The sequence below is a fragment of the Labeo rohita genome, chromosome 2 (genome assembly GCF_022985175.1).
Source record: "Labeo rohita strain BAU-BD-2019 chromosome 2, IGBB_LRoh.1.0, whole genome shotgun sequence".
Classification (NCBI taxonomy): Eukaryota; Metazoa; Chordata; class Actinopteri; order Cypriniformes; family Cyprinidae; genus Labeo; species Labeo rohita.
The window spans coordinates 4,867,886-4,883,306 of record NC_066870.1 but is presented as its reverse complement, the minus strand read 5'-3'; the positions used below and the strand labels follow the sequence as shown (position 1 = coordinate 4,883,306).

Sequence of the window (15,421 nt, the reverse complement as noted above, 5' to 3'; positions counted from 1 at the left end):
TCTGCCCGAAGAAGGATTCCAGGACCCAACTTCACTCCAGGTCAGAAAGTCTGGCTCTCCACTCGAGACATCCGATTACGCCTGCCCTCAAAGAAGTTAAGTCCCAGATTTATTGGCCCCTTTACCATCCTGGAACAGGTCAATCCCGTCACATACAGACTACAACTCCCACCACAATACAGGATTCATCCCATTCCATGTGTCACTACTAAAACCCTGTCACGAACCTCTGCTTCCTTCCACAGAGCCTGGCCAAGAAGAAGACCCCCCTCCTCCTTTGGTACTAGAGGAAGGATCGATATACTCCGTCAATGAAATTCTGCAATCCCGGCGTCGTGGTGGTCGTCTGGAGTACTTGGTCGATTGGGAAGGTTATGGACCAGAGGAGAGATCATGGGTTCTACGTGACAACATCTTAGACCCCGCTCTCATCTCGGAATTTCATGCAGCTCATCCAGAATATCCGGCACCTCGAGGTAGAGGTAGACCACCTCGGCGCCGGAGGTTTCGGCCCTCAGGAGCGGGCCGTGGGGAGGGGGGTAATGTCACGGATTGGCCAGGCTCGAACACCGGTCACACCCAACGATCCCTCTCACCAGAGTACTAATTATCTCACACCTGCACCCCATCAACCACACCCTTTATAAGCACACACCGCACAACAGTCACTGTCCGGGCTCGTCTCTACGAAGCGGACCGATTGTGTCTCTCTATGCGAGTGCACGATACCTGTTACTTACCTGCAATTACTTACCTGTGTCTCTTGTGTTCCAGTCAGTCGTCCTTGTCCTTCAGCGGTGTGTGCTCGTTCAGCCATCCTCGTTATCCTGGAATATCTACGAGAGGAAAAGATCGTTAATCAGCGCAGTATCCATTTCAGAACATTCTAGACTGTTGACATTTACTCACCTGTCAACCATCTTCAATCTCCGTGTTTCTGCTGTGTCAAATCAATAAACTGTTTAACCGATTACTTACCTGGTGTTCCATCTGCTTCTATGACACTTCTCACTAACATTTGGATATCACAACTGAATAAAACTAGCCAGGTTAGCTGGTTACCTTAAAAGTCCATATCGCCATCAGTTCATACTGCTGTTAACACTTTCTCCAAGTGGATGTGATGAGACCTCTTATCCAGTTTGGTCAGGTGATGTTCGACATATAGGCTACCATACAGACTTTGATATGGATAGGAAAATGTCATTAAAAATGTTGGTTAAAAATATCAAAATCACTTGACACCTTCAAACAAGCTGCAGTAACTGTCAATCGCACACTGAGCAGTGATTAACTTTAGCTCAAAATTTCCATTCTTGGTAACACTTCAGAATATGGTTCTGTCATTAATAAATAACTACACAGGAACAAATGACTAATGCACTATTAACATTATAGTAATTACTATTAACTAACAAGAAATTCTGATTAACAAGTCAGTAAGTAGTGCTCAGTTGAATGTGGTAGTTTACTATTAGCTACTATTTTTATCATGATTTTCACTTTAGAATACTGATCCAAATAATTAGTAATTCCTTCTGAAGTATTTGGTAATTCTTGAGTCATTACTAGCGGGTTACCATGATCTTCACTTTAGAATTAATTATACATTTTGCATTATTCACATTAATTATGAACCTGTATATAGTAGTTCTCCGGGAAATATGAAAAAAAGTAGTTACTGATTAGCTAATAGTGAACTACCACATTCAACTGAGTGCTATTACTTACTGATTCGTTAATCAGAGTTTCTTATTAGTTAATAGTAGTTGCTATGTTAATAGTGCATTAGTCATTTGTTCCTGTGTTGTTATTCATTACTGACAGAACAGTGTTCTAAAGTGTTACCCCATCCTTTTATATAAATGCATCCAGTCATACAGTCATATTAATGCAAGTTACCGAGCTCAAGAGGTACAGCATAATAAGAATGACCCAAATATTAATATTCGAAATCTCAGGACTGACACAGTTTGTGGTTTGTACATAAAATGCCTCAACTGACAGATTGCTTAACCCCTTTGGGGTCTGAGGAGGTTTTGGGGCCCTGGAGAAGATTTGACATGCCCCATGTTTCTATTAAACACTTTAAAGGACCTTTCAGATTTCAAAGCTCTGCTTTTTCTTAAAAAGTAGTTTAAATCGGTATATTCATTTGTTTAAACAGGCCTACTAGGACTACAAGGATTAAGGTAAATTGTGCTGCTACTATATCCAGCATGTTTGGCTGGAAAATAGCCTCATATTATCGGTTAACTTGATGTTCGTGTGTTGCTGAACGCATGACGTAGGGTTAATTGCCAGAACAATTGCGCGATTTTTCAATCGACTTCTTTGTTTTATTATTAATATAACGTCTTTTTGGGGGTTCAGTGGAAAGCATTAATGGACTAACTGCGTGTCGTCGAGCTGTTGTATTTCATTTTACCACAGTGTGGCACTCCAGTACTGCGCAACATGACCTTTCCAGCATTGTTTTTAGAAGTAAATGAGAAAGGTTATCTCTGAATATTGAACATTTGTAAAAATCCATCAGTTTACGGGGTGATACAGAGAGTAAAGTTTCGGTCGCTGTAATTGTTTTATATTTTAGTGAGTGTGAGATTTGAAAGCTACGCTTGGTGTGTGTGTTCTTCAGATAAATATCCTGTCAGTGGTCACTTCTCATGCAGAACGCGTCTCATCCACACACACACACACACACGCTGCTCTGCGTAAAGCTCACACTGCTGCCTTTCCATCGCTCGCCTCATTCTGTGAAATGCAGTGAGACGTTGTAAGCTCTGTTTGTTAAATCCGGTGACAGAGTGCAGTTTAACACAGGCTGTTGTGTAGACGCGTTCTGCAGGCGGGCTATAGAGGAAACAACGTGCTTTGAATGCGGAGCACACTTTCTCTAGTGCCGCCCGGGCTCCAGTCAAAGCCATAAAACAGAGAAATTACTCCAACGGAGCGCATTAGAGATTCATTTCAATTAAAGGCTTCGTTTCACTGCCTTTCTTCGGAGGACATCAGGCTCTGGGCTATTCGAGAAGAAGAGCGTTTACCTTCTGCGGGAGAGGGACATTAAAATAAAGCACATCCGAGAAGAGCAGCTGATGAGAGATTCCGCGCTTTGAGATGCTTTAGTGATTTTACCGGACTCATGGCTTCGCTTTACCAGAGATTCACGGGGAAGATTAATACCAACAAATCTTTTCCCCATCCACCTGAAGCCAGTCATCTCCTGGGTGGACAGGTTCCTGACGAGGAGAATAAGGCTGGGAAGAGTCCTCATCACCCCTCATCCCGACCTCAGGTCCAGTACCGCAAGAGAAACGCCTGCGAGGATGAAGACGTAAGAATCGCGTTTTTATTTTCTTTACGCGGTGACTGTTTTATATAGGCGACGATCTTTTATGTATTTTTTATTTAATAGGAGGAATGGAGGGACGGGAAATTAAGCAGTAGTAAAAGTTATTGTTGCATGTCGTAAAAGCTAAGGGGTTATTTTTGTTGGATTGACGTGTAATGTGAAAGTCAAGAGTTGGTCGTGTAGCGCACTGAGCGTTTTGTTTTTAACTAAAGCAGGGTTATAAACTGTAACACAACTGTTACGGTTCCTGAGGTGGTCTAGTTCTCTAAAAGAAAGCAAAACAAACAGTGACCAGCAGGGTGTTTGGCGCTGAACACCTAGCACGTAGTCCAAAGAGTTTCTACGCTGCGTCTGCCACATGTTATTTTCACTGATTTGACCTTCGAAAAGAAGAATGACGTCACAGCTGATGATGCGTCACAAATCGTCGCCTTCAAACAACCTGCTATCAGGTGTAGCTAATATTCGTCAAAAAACAAAAAACAAAATTGATATATATATATATGAAGAGTTCAGATGCAAAACCAGCTAAAAGCCATCTCGGTCAAAAATGAGATAATGATACTAAGTGAATTCTCCTGACACATAGTATACGTCCATACCATATACTTTTACCTCAAACTCGCTAAATTCCAGCCTCAGCCCAATCAGAAGTACCAGTAGCCAGAAAGAAATGCTCATTTTAAAGAAATACATTTAGAGGCTTTTGCATCTTAACTCTTTGTGTGTGTGTGTGTGTATGTGTATGTGTGTATATATATATATATATATATATATATTTTTTTTTTTTTTTTTAAACAAATATTATATATATTATAAAAATTGTGGGGCTGAATATGTGTTTAAAAAAACTACTATCAAAATTTTTGGAAAAAAAGTTAACACGCAAAGCAAACTTCTGTCTTCCAAAAGATAAACAAAGGTGTAACTACCATGCAGGAAGCCATTTTGTTGTCAAGTGTTCTAGGGCTGGGCGATACGACGATATTATCGTATATCGACGATGTCTCCTAAGAATCACGATGTCGATCTCTATAGTCAGTACCATACGATAATCGACAATATCGGAAAATGACAAATTATAGGCTAAAAATAGGAAGTCGCCAAATATATTTTAAATAGCCTAGTAGTTACCATACACTTACCTTTTTTGTGTTTTAATGCATGCATACACCTTAAAGCGCATCATTAAAGTTATTACGGATAAGAGGCGGGCTGTATCTATTTTTATTGTGAGAAGCGCCTTAACAAACAACAAATGCGGTAGCCTTTGACTACAAGTTTAAAATATCTTTAGAAATATTACACATTTATATATAACAGAACAGAAATAATAGACATACTATAATTAAGGGAATGAAACAAAGAAAAGCTAATCAAATAAAAAAAAAATAACTTGACTGCGGAGTGTGGACCGCATGGCACGAAAAAAAGTTTATTCAGGACACAATGAATCACATTTTAGATATTCAGTTTACTGACAAACTGCTTTAAACAGTAACCCATGTAGGTTACTCAACAAATTTCTTTTGAAAACAAATTATGTTGCGTCTAGGGCTGTGACGGTGCCAATGACAGTCGCGCCACCGCGTCACACAATCTATAACAAGCATAAAATACAGTGTTTCTGCAACAATTTTCTGCCGTGGCCATGTTTACTGTCCCCGCCGGCAGCAGCAGCCAGCGCAAGTGCCTTCGCCGCTGCTGGAAGAGATCCGCGTTCAAACGCACACAATAGGCTAAAGCTTGCAAAGTTCCGGGGTAATTACTATAAATGTGTCGGAGGGAAATAAGGACATACTTGAATGAATTATTGATAAACTAGTGTTTTCTGAGCCAGTGTCGCAAAGATGACGATCCTGACTCGCCATCTGCTAATTGGACGCGCCTTTAGAGAGAAATGCATCTCTATGGATTTTATAATGAAAGAGTTTTTGTCAATTTGATTTTTTTTTTTTTAAGTTTTAAAGTAGTAAAGTAATAATTTAAAGCTTTCTATAGATATATCTATCTGTAAGGCAAGTATTCGTTGAGTTTCGTTTCATTTTTTGTGCAGCGCTCCTGTTCAACACAGAGACATCAGAAAGCACATCTTGTTTGTTTTCTTTATTTTTTACAAAAGCACAACATTCTGTTAATACTGTGAGTGCACGCAAATAAAATTGCACTCTTTACAGTTCCGGATGATATATTAGACTTACCTTTATGAGCAAAGATTACAGCGTAATTAATTTTTTTAAAGTGATTGCGCAGGCGCCTCCATGTCCTGCAAAGCGCATTTAGCTTCCACTCTCCAACAAACGATTGTATGCGCATAAAATAACATTGTGATATGCTTGAAGATTTTATTTTAGGCAAGTCGTGATGATTTGAGAAGGCAAAATCGATCAACATAGGCTGTGGTCAACTCACTGGCCGCTTGGTCGTTATACGTTAACATCTTAATTTCGTTAATTTAACAAACAAAAATGTTCCAAACATATTTCTAAATTAACTTTACAAAGAAACGAAAAGAAATATAACCACGTTCCTATTAAAAAAACAAAACTGAGCTATCTTAATGGATGCAACAGTGTAATGCAAGAGAGAGAAAAGACTCGGGTTCTAGTCGGACTCGGGCCGGTTATTTTGATGAGCCGTCGGACAAGCGTTGGGCGAGGTTGGTACGAATTTATGCAACAAATGTTTGTTTAATATTTACCATTCTTATTTTGGCTACTTTCTTATTTAACTGTATAATTTCTTTGATCTTTACTTTAGTGTTATGTAGGCTGAAATAAACCGCACGTTTGTTATGTTTCAAAATTATATATCAACACTGCGCCACCGACGGTAGTTGGTCCATTACCACCGCGGTGGAAAAAAACTGCCACTGTCACAGCCCTAGACTTGCGTGTTTTTTTTTCTTTCGAAGGCAGTCATTAATGGCATCAAGCAGTTCATTCTTAGTTTGCTCCAGTTCGTTCAAATTAAAGCCACCTCTGTAGCGGGGATCAAGCATAGTGCTGATTGGAGTAGGCGTGACAGGGCGGGATAAGGCGGGGTAGACGATATTATCGCATATCACGATATTTTTTAAGGCGATAATCGATAAATTATTTTTGCCATATCGCCCAGCCCTAGTCAGAAAATCCACCATAAACCAAAGATGACCCCTGTAAACCTTTGTGACTCTTTGTTGTCACTCTATGTGTTTTTAAGTATGGTACCTTTTTCTGAGTCATGTTTTGTTCAGGTCAAACTGACTAACAGTTTATTTTTGAACAAATTCATATATATATATATAGTGTTGGGGGTGAAGCATTACAAGTAATGCAAGTTACGTAATATTATTACTTTTTTTCAAGTAACTAGTAAAGTAATGCATTACTTTTTAATTGACAAGCAAATATCTGAGTTACTTTTTTCAAATAAGTGACGGCAGTTACTTTCCCCCCCATTTATTGATTATAAAAAGCTCTCCTTTCCCCATGTTGAGAGAAATCGGGTGTAAGATATTAGTTTTTAGTAATTCGTCTCACACACAAAAAACAGATTCAGTATTCCTCAAAATGAAGAAAAACAGTGAAATTCAACTCAGAATATGATGCAAACCTGCAATAATTTAATATGTTGAATAATAAAAATATTCTTTATGCATTTAATACCATTTTATTAACCAGTGTCTTTGCTGCCGACCTTCAATGATGTAATTCAACCATACTAATAAGCAAAAATTACTCAAGATAATCTAACATTTGTTTTCCTTTTTTTATATTGCTTGAAGAGTTGATATTTTTTCTTCTGTGGTCTACTGTACAGACGTGAATTCACTTTTCTCAAAGCCTGAGGCTTTTGGTGTGTACATTTGCCAAAAATAGAGCTTTTTATATTAAAAACAAACAAGCAAGCCCTGCCCAGATAACACAAAATTAACGCAACGCATTATTTTCAATGAAAAGTAACTAAGTAACGTAATTAGTTACTTTTTTAGGGAGTAACTCAATATTGTAAGGCATTACTTTTAAAAGTTACTTTCCCCGACACTGTGTATATATCTGTGTGTGTGTGTATATATATATATATATATATATATATATATATATGTGTGTGTGTGTGTACTTGTTTTTGCTACATTGTGGGGACCAAATGTCCCCACAAGGATAGTAAAACCTGAAATATTTGAAAAATGATTAAAAATAGTAAATGATTTATCTGAAAGTGTAACGATGCAAACATGTTTTCTGTGAGGGCTAGGTTTAGGGTTAGGGTTGGGTGAGGGGATAGACAATATCATTTTGTCAGTATAAAATCTATATATATCTATATATATATATATATATATATATATATATTTGGTTAATTTTTCACCATAAATATATCAAAAATTAATTTTAGATTAGTAATATGCATTACTGAGAACTTCTTCTGGACAGGGTGATTTTCTCAATATTTAGATTTTTTTTGCACCCTCAGATTCCAGATTTCCAAATTTGTATCTTGGACAAATATTGTCCTATCCTAACAAACCATAAATCAATGGAAAGCTCATTTATCTACCTTTCAGGTGATGTATAAATCTCAATTTTACAATATTGACCCTTATGTGGTCCTGGGTCACACACACACACACACACAAATATATATATATGTATATATTTGTATATATATATATATATATAATGCTGTTGCATCTGTGTATTTCAGTAATAGACTTTGCATATCTCATGCTGGCTTATTTCAGTCTTACAGGCTGTGATACTAAGAGATACTAGTGTGTCTGTAGGGAATAGCATGCTTGGCTAATGGATGATGTGTTCACTTTTTGTCGCTGAAACTGTCTAGACAAATCGTTCATACTTTGCAGGGTCTTGGCCCTACTAGAGCTGACTGCAGAAGGTTATGACTCTCAAAGGTACTCACTGTAAAAATCATCTAGACCATATTATAAAGATTTAATTTTACTCAAAACTACAGCCTCTTTCTGCATTGTTTCACACAGTTAGACCAAATAATGCTTACATAACCCAACTGCAGTGTAGTTTGGTCTCATGTTTTGGTATATTGCATTAAATAGTTCTAATAGCTTTGATCTCAGCGACAAAACAAGCTTTGGATGTTGAGCCAACAGAGCTCTGGATAGTCTGAGGTCCCACTCTGTCCGGTGACAGTCTGTCAGCACAAGTAGATTGTGCTGAATAATTAATGAACGAGGCAGTGACAATCAGCAGACGGGGAGCTCAATCAGTCCCTCTTGATTTTGATCCCTGATGTGTTTTGTAAGTAATAAGTTTTGTGGACAAAGCTGTGCAAAAGCCCAATATCAAAGATTCTTATTTAAATATATAATATCCTTAAAACATTTTGTTGATTTAGGCAATAAGGCATAAAAATAGTTTTTTTTTCTGCACTGTAAACATAGACACAGTGGTACTATATTTTGTATTTTAGTACAGCTGATAAAAATTATTTGCAAAAGCTGTACTTTTTTAGTGTATAATCCATGTTATCCTTTTTGTAATGTGACTTAAACACAGACTCTTACGAGATCTTTGTTGTTAATCTCATTCATCACAAAGACAAGAAACAATGAGCATTTATGCACTTTACAGCATAACATTACCTCAAGCCACCTTCACCGGCTTCATGTCATCAATATAATGTTAATGATACACATCTACACTAATATGCATACATTTAAAACGCATCTTTTTCTCTCTGCTTTTGTCCAGCGAAAACTGAGCTTTTTTTTGTGTGACAGATGTTGCACAGGTTTATACCTGTTTATACCGTATGTGCCCATTATGTCCTAAAGATGTTATTTTGTACAATCTTCATATTACTTTCCTGCAAAGATGACAGAAAATGTATTTGGAATTGCTGTCCAGCAGCAAAACATGAGGGCAATTGTGTTTTAGACCGTACATGAAATGGTAATTTTGTGTGCAACTTGGACCAGAAAATCACATTTTTTTCAAACACTACATCTGAATCATATTCAGTAGTATTAGCAAAGATGCAGTACATCACTTTCATCAGCAATCCTATAGCTTGGACAGGCCTTTACCACTTCCTGGTACTTTACCACTTTTGACATTTCACTCACTGACATTAGGCAATTTTCATTTATATGTGGTTTAGTGATAATAATCGCTTTATTCATAAGCATATGCATAAAAAGGAGATCGCTCGTTTCTGCGTCTTCCAGGTCTGTGTTTTTGATCGGCACATTCTAGACCAGAGGTTATATATTGTGCGTAAATGATTGTTCTAATTATTTAGATTGCTCTGATCTGTCATATAATCTATTAGGGCTTAAACGGATTGCAGTTGATCCGTGATCCGTGATCCGTGAACCAGGTCCAAAGCCCACTGTTCGGCATGTGATTTGCAGATTAATTTGCTAATTTACATGTTCAAGCTATTTAAAACCACAAGAAGAAGAAACGAAACAGAACTCAATTCGTTACTTGCATTCTGTTCTTGCATACACCCAAAGCACGCACAAGCATAGAGACGTCTTTCAGACAGCGTGGCATACAGAATTGATTCCTCTTTCATGTCTCCCTGCATTTAAGATACATACGCATGGGGGTTTGCGGTGAAACGTGAAAACTTTGTGCATTAGTTATGCCTTAATGTTAATGTCTTAACTTTAGTCAATTCACTGTACAGAAAGCGAAAGTAAAAACATCTGACAAAGTTTTCTAATGCTACTTCAACGTATGCCGATAACAATATTCTTTTTGCACAAAAAGTATTCTCGTAGCTTCATAAAATTATGGTTGAACCACTGATGTCACATGGACTAGTTTATCGATGTCCTTACTAGCTTTCTGGCCCTTGAAAATGTCGGTTGTGTTGCTGTCTATGGAGGCTCAGAAAGCTCTCAGTTTTCATCAAAAATATCTTAATTTGTGTTCTGAAGACGAACGAAGGTCTTACGGGTTTGGAACAATGTAAGAGTGAGTAATTAATGGCAGAATTTTCATTTTTAGATGAACTATCCCTTTAATTTTAGGTATTGGGTCAGGATAAGGAGTCTAAAATATGGTCATGCAGAATTAGGTGTTAATATGTGCTTTATAAGTACTAATAAACAGCCAGTACACTCTTAAAAATAAAGGTGCTTTAAAAGGTTCTTCACAGCGATGCCATGGACGAACCATTTCTGGTTGCACAAAGAACCATTCAGACAATAGTTCTTTAAAGAACCGTCTCTTTCTTACCTTTTTATAATCTGAAGAACCTTCTTTCGCCACAAAGAACCTTTTGTGACGAAGAGAAAAGTTCTTCAGATGTTAGAGGTTCTTTATGGAACCATTTAAACAAAAAAGGTTATTCTATGACATCGTGAAGCACCTTTATTTTTAAGAGTGTATGCTAGTAATATGCATGCTAATAAGCAACTGGTTAATAGTCAGAATTGGTCCCTAAAGCGTAGGGACAAGAAATACTTCAATAGTCTATTTACAACTTTAAAAAATCGTTTTTTTCTCAGTGTGAAGTGTATTTTTTTAAATGTTAAATAGTTTCTCCAATTATAAGTAAGTCAATCAAAGGCTGATTTCTCAGAAAGGTGTAAACACATCGGCTCTGAAATATTAAGTTGTTATTAAAATGATTGTGTTCCCTTTCCTAATTGTCGGTCAATATGCAATGATGCTGAGCTAATTAGATGGTTAGACTATCCATTGACTCCCTGATCTACAGGCTGTCAACGTATAAAATATCACACCAGGTTTTTCGTCTTGTAATCCCTCGCTGTGTTTGGCAGGGGCTGTGAGGCAGTACAGTGACCTTAATTAATCATCCATAGGTGGCTGGCCCAGAATAGAGTGACATTCAAAAGGACAGGGGCCTGTGGATATGTTTCCTTTCATGAAGAGAAGCATATTGACTTTCTCTGTATACTCACGCAGGCAGGGGGGCAGTCAAATAACCTGGCTTTGCCTTGTGTCACCGTCCACAATGTGCGACAGGCTGGATAAGATCAAGCAGGCTGCGGAAGACAGGAGGTTGGGAATTACAAATCGTGACTTGCATGTTTCGTTTGCAGTCTCGTCATGTGAGCCTCAATGTGAGAGCTGCTGGTTTTCGTACGCTAACTAAGCCACATGACTAAGGACATTTGAGTAGGTCAATCAACACGATCTTTTTAATTACCTCTCCACACACCAGTGAAAATGGTACCGCCTGTGTGGAAATGTCACACTCGATTGTAGGCTTACTGCTCTATTAGGAATATTACACACGTAGCATTAAAGCGCTAATGGCATGTAAATGAGTATCACACAGAATTACACGGCCCATTCCTGATGCTTCAGCGTAAACACTTTGTCAGGCAGATCATAAATAAAATATGCATAGTGATTTTTTTTTTCTTTCGTACAATAAAAATGATCTTATCCAAAAATGCTTTTAGAAGCTTCACTAAATACAAACTGTCTGGTCGGATGTGCTTATCTCTGTGCTTAGATCCATTCCAAGAAATTAATCTACATCCTAATCTGGTGGTTACGTCACATGTCTCTGGAGCACACTGAGGTCATCCAACCATTTTAGCATGTGTCATTTCACTACAAAGTCTTTTATTGTCAAATGGTACTGTGAAGAAAAATGCTACCACTGTATAGGGTTATCATAAAACAATCATAAAGCACACTAGATGTTTTGCTCCTGACTTTTATTCCTACCCATATGAACACGGGAGACCTATGGAAGCCAGCTTCCACCGCTGAATAAAAATAGAAAAGATAATCGTGACTTTTTATCTCAAAATTCTGACTTTTTCTTGCAATTGCATGTTTATATATCACAAAATTCTGAGATGTAAACTTAAAATTCTGACATTTTTACTCACAATTCTTACTTTTTTCTTAAAACTGTGACTATTTTCTATAAACAGATATAAACTCACAATTCAGTCTTTTTTCCCCCACAATTCTGACATTTATTCTTTCAATTCTGGCTTTTTTTCTTAAAATTCTAAATTCTGACTTCTTTTCTCAGTATTGTGGGATATAAACTCAGAATTCTGACTTTTTTCTTAAAATTCTAAATTCTGACTACTTTTCTCACAATTATGAGATATAAACTCATAATTCAGCCATTTTTTTCTCACAATTCTGACTTTTTTCTTAAAATTGTGACCTCTTTTCTCAGAATTGTGAGATATAAACCCACAATTCTGACATTGATTTCTCATTATTCTGACCTTTTTTTTCTTAAAATTCTGACTATTTTCTCAGAATTGTAAGATATAAACTCACAATTCTGACATTTTTTTCCTCACAATTCTGACATTTTGTTCTTACAATTCTGGCTTTTTTCTTAAAATTATAAATTCTGACTTCTTTTCTCTGTATTGTGGGATATAAACTTACAATTCCGACATTTTTACTTACAATTCTGACTTTTTTCTTAAAATTCTAAATTCTGACTACTTTTCTCACAATTATGGGATATAAACTCATAATTCAGCCATTTTTTCTCACAATTTTGACTTTTTCCTCACAATTCTAACTTTTTAAAAAATTCTAAATTATGACTTTTCTCAGAATTGTGAGATAAACTCACAATTCTGACATTTTTACTTACAATTCTTAATTTTTTTTCTTGAAATTGTGAGATACAGACTCACAATTATTAGTTTTTCTCACCATTCTGACATTTTTACTCACAATTCTGACTTTTTTCTTGCAATTCTGACTATTTTCTCAGTATTGTGAGTCATAAACTCCAACTTTTCTGACATTCTGACAGTTTTTCTCACAGTTCTGGCTTTTTTCTTAAAATTCAAAATTCTGACTTCTTTGCTCCAAATTGTGAGATATAAACTCACAATTCTGACATTTTTTTCTTGCAATTTTTTAAATTCTGACTTTGTGAGATATGAAGTTACGAGTTATAAAGTTGGAAAGTTAAACATTTCTGAGGAAAAAGACTTTTTTCATGCTCATATAGCAAGACAATATTTAACTCATATTGTCTAGTTTTGCCTACATAACATTAATTGTTTGCCTTTTCTAGTAGTGAAATAATACGGACACAACTCTGCAAAGACAAAATCTTTATGTTTTTTATTAATTATAAAGGATTCGTAAATCAGTCGACCAAAGACATGAAAGAAGTCCAGAATTTCTCAAATGTCAGTGCTCTAGTGTTTTGTCAGCATATGATTTTCTGTATTCTGTGGTCTGTCATGCTCGAAAAGGACAAAATATCATAAAATCACAATAAATGACACAAAATGACTTTGGAGAATACAAACTTTGAAGCCAAAGGTTTGCAGTGTTGTGGGAAAGTGAAATAGACGGTATATTTTCACACTTTAAAAGTCCGTTCTTATTTATTTATTTTTTTAATACAGGGAATATTGCAGTGTTTTTAATACATATCTTTTTAGTCATGTGTAATAATCAAACTTTAACTTTCCAGCAAAATCAAGTCCCGTCCTACATATTTCCTCACTGGGAAGGTGTTAATTCAGATTTATATCACAATAGGCAAGAAAAGACAATTAGAGTTTACATTGTATGCTGACTTTAAATGAATTATTTATCTTTCATTTGTTGTATTTCATAATTTATTTAAAACAGAAGTGCAAAGATTTGCAAAAAGGTGTTAGGTTCAGGTGAAGGACAAAAAGATAACAATAAACAAAGAAAATATATGTTATGCCTGATGAAGAACTGACTGGTCAAAACCTTGCACTGTTTGGATATTTTTTTTTTTTTCTTTAGCTGTAATTGCAGTAAGTGCGGATATTATTTTTCTTTATTTTTTCCTTTATTAAAAACAGAAGCCCCAGGGTGTCACATTTTATCCTTTTTTGTTGCAGAGAAATTTAGTATAAAGAAATTAGAATTTTCAACTTTAATGCAGACACCATTAAATATTCATGAGCTTTGTTTTGTCTCAAAAATATTCACACAGACAAAATTAAAATATCAGACGTAGAAGGCAAACACTTGATTCTAGAATCTAGAATCTAGCTGACCTATGTACGTGACCGACAAGCAGAATTCGTCAGTGTTGTGATCTGATTAATATGCAAACATGAACATAAACCCCAGGGTTGACAAATGTACAATGCAGTGTCTTGAAACCTGATTGTCCATGATTAATTTATCTCCCAGGGCACAATGCGCACACACTGTAACATGAAACATCATAACACAGGCTTGTGTTTACCTAGGATTTAGAAAAACAATTTCAAATCTAAAATCCATTTTGTACGTAGAGACACATTACTCATAAGCTGAGCATGAAAGGCCAAAATGTGAAGAAGAAGGAGAGACTCTAAGTGTCTCACGATTATGACATTTGAGAGTTTTCTTATGTTTCCTACTGTGATAACGGCAGAGCTGACTGTTAATGTTCAAACATGTTTTGTATCCAAGTGGATAAATGTGAAAGACGCATCACTGATACAATTGCAACTGTCTCCCAAAGGACTCGCTCGTCTAAGCGCTCGAGAAGAGGAATTTTATTCTTAGCCCTTCACGTTCTCATTCACGTAGACTTGATTTAGACATGTCTCACTTCATGCTTAAAGTGACAGACAATGGTAACAAAGCGCTTGATTTTCGTCATCAAAAATGATCGTTCCGCAGCTTTCTGCTTCACACCACACATGGATGGCTGCGAATCCTTCAAGTGTCTGTCACATCCAAAGATCGGCCAACGCAAACGCCCAGACTGATTTCCTGAGATGCACAGTCTGGCTTCTTTGAGTTGAGTAGAAGTTAAAAATAGACTGCAGCTGAACGCGCTTGCAAACCAAACTTTAAGCCTGAATAATAATCTCGTCATGTGCTGGAAATTGACTTTGAGTAAGTGTGGAGAGGAAGTTGATTGGAAAGACTGGCTCTGCCTGTTTGAAATGCGACCGCGTGAAATGCATCATCCGAACAGATGGCGGGCAGCAGCGATCCAGGCCTGTCATATTAAGCCCCAGCTGTCATGGTGAGCAGTACACTTCAGTTTGAATGCGCAAACACTCCCCACTGACTAAACACACACAAACATCTAGTACTGTTACAGTTTGCACAGCCTTTGCTGAACAGATAACCGCATTATAAA

General features: G+C 36.8%; 1 protein-coding gene across 3 annotated transcripts in view; it reads left to right on the top strand.

Annotated features, from left to right (window-relative positions):
• The window catches only part of dpp6b (dipeptidyl-peptidase 6b), a 197,956-nt gene that overhangs the window by 39,050 nt on the left and 143,485 nt on the right, over positions 1–15,421 (top strand). The window contains exon 1 of one of the 3 annotated variants that reach the window (XM_051138222.1): positions 2,666–3,337. The exons of the other annotated variants lie outside the window; for them this stretch is intronic. Within the exon in view, the coding sequence (XP_050994179.1) occupies positions 3,146–3,337 (192 nt within the window). The 5' untranslated portion in view covers positions 2,666–3,145. Of the gene's footprint in view, positions 1–2,665; positions 3,338–15,421 lie in introns of those variants that run through there. 3 annotated transcript variants of the gene reach the window in all.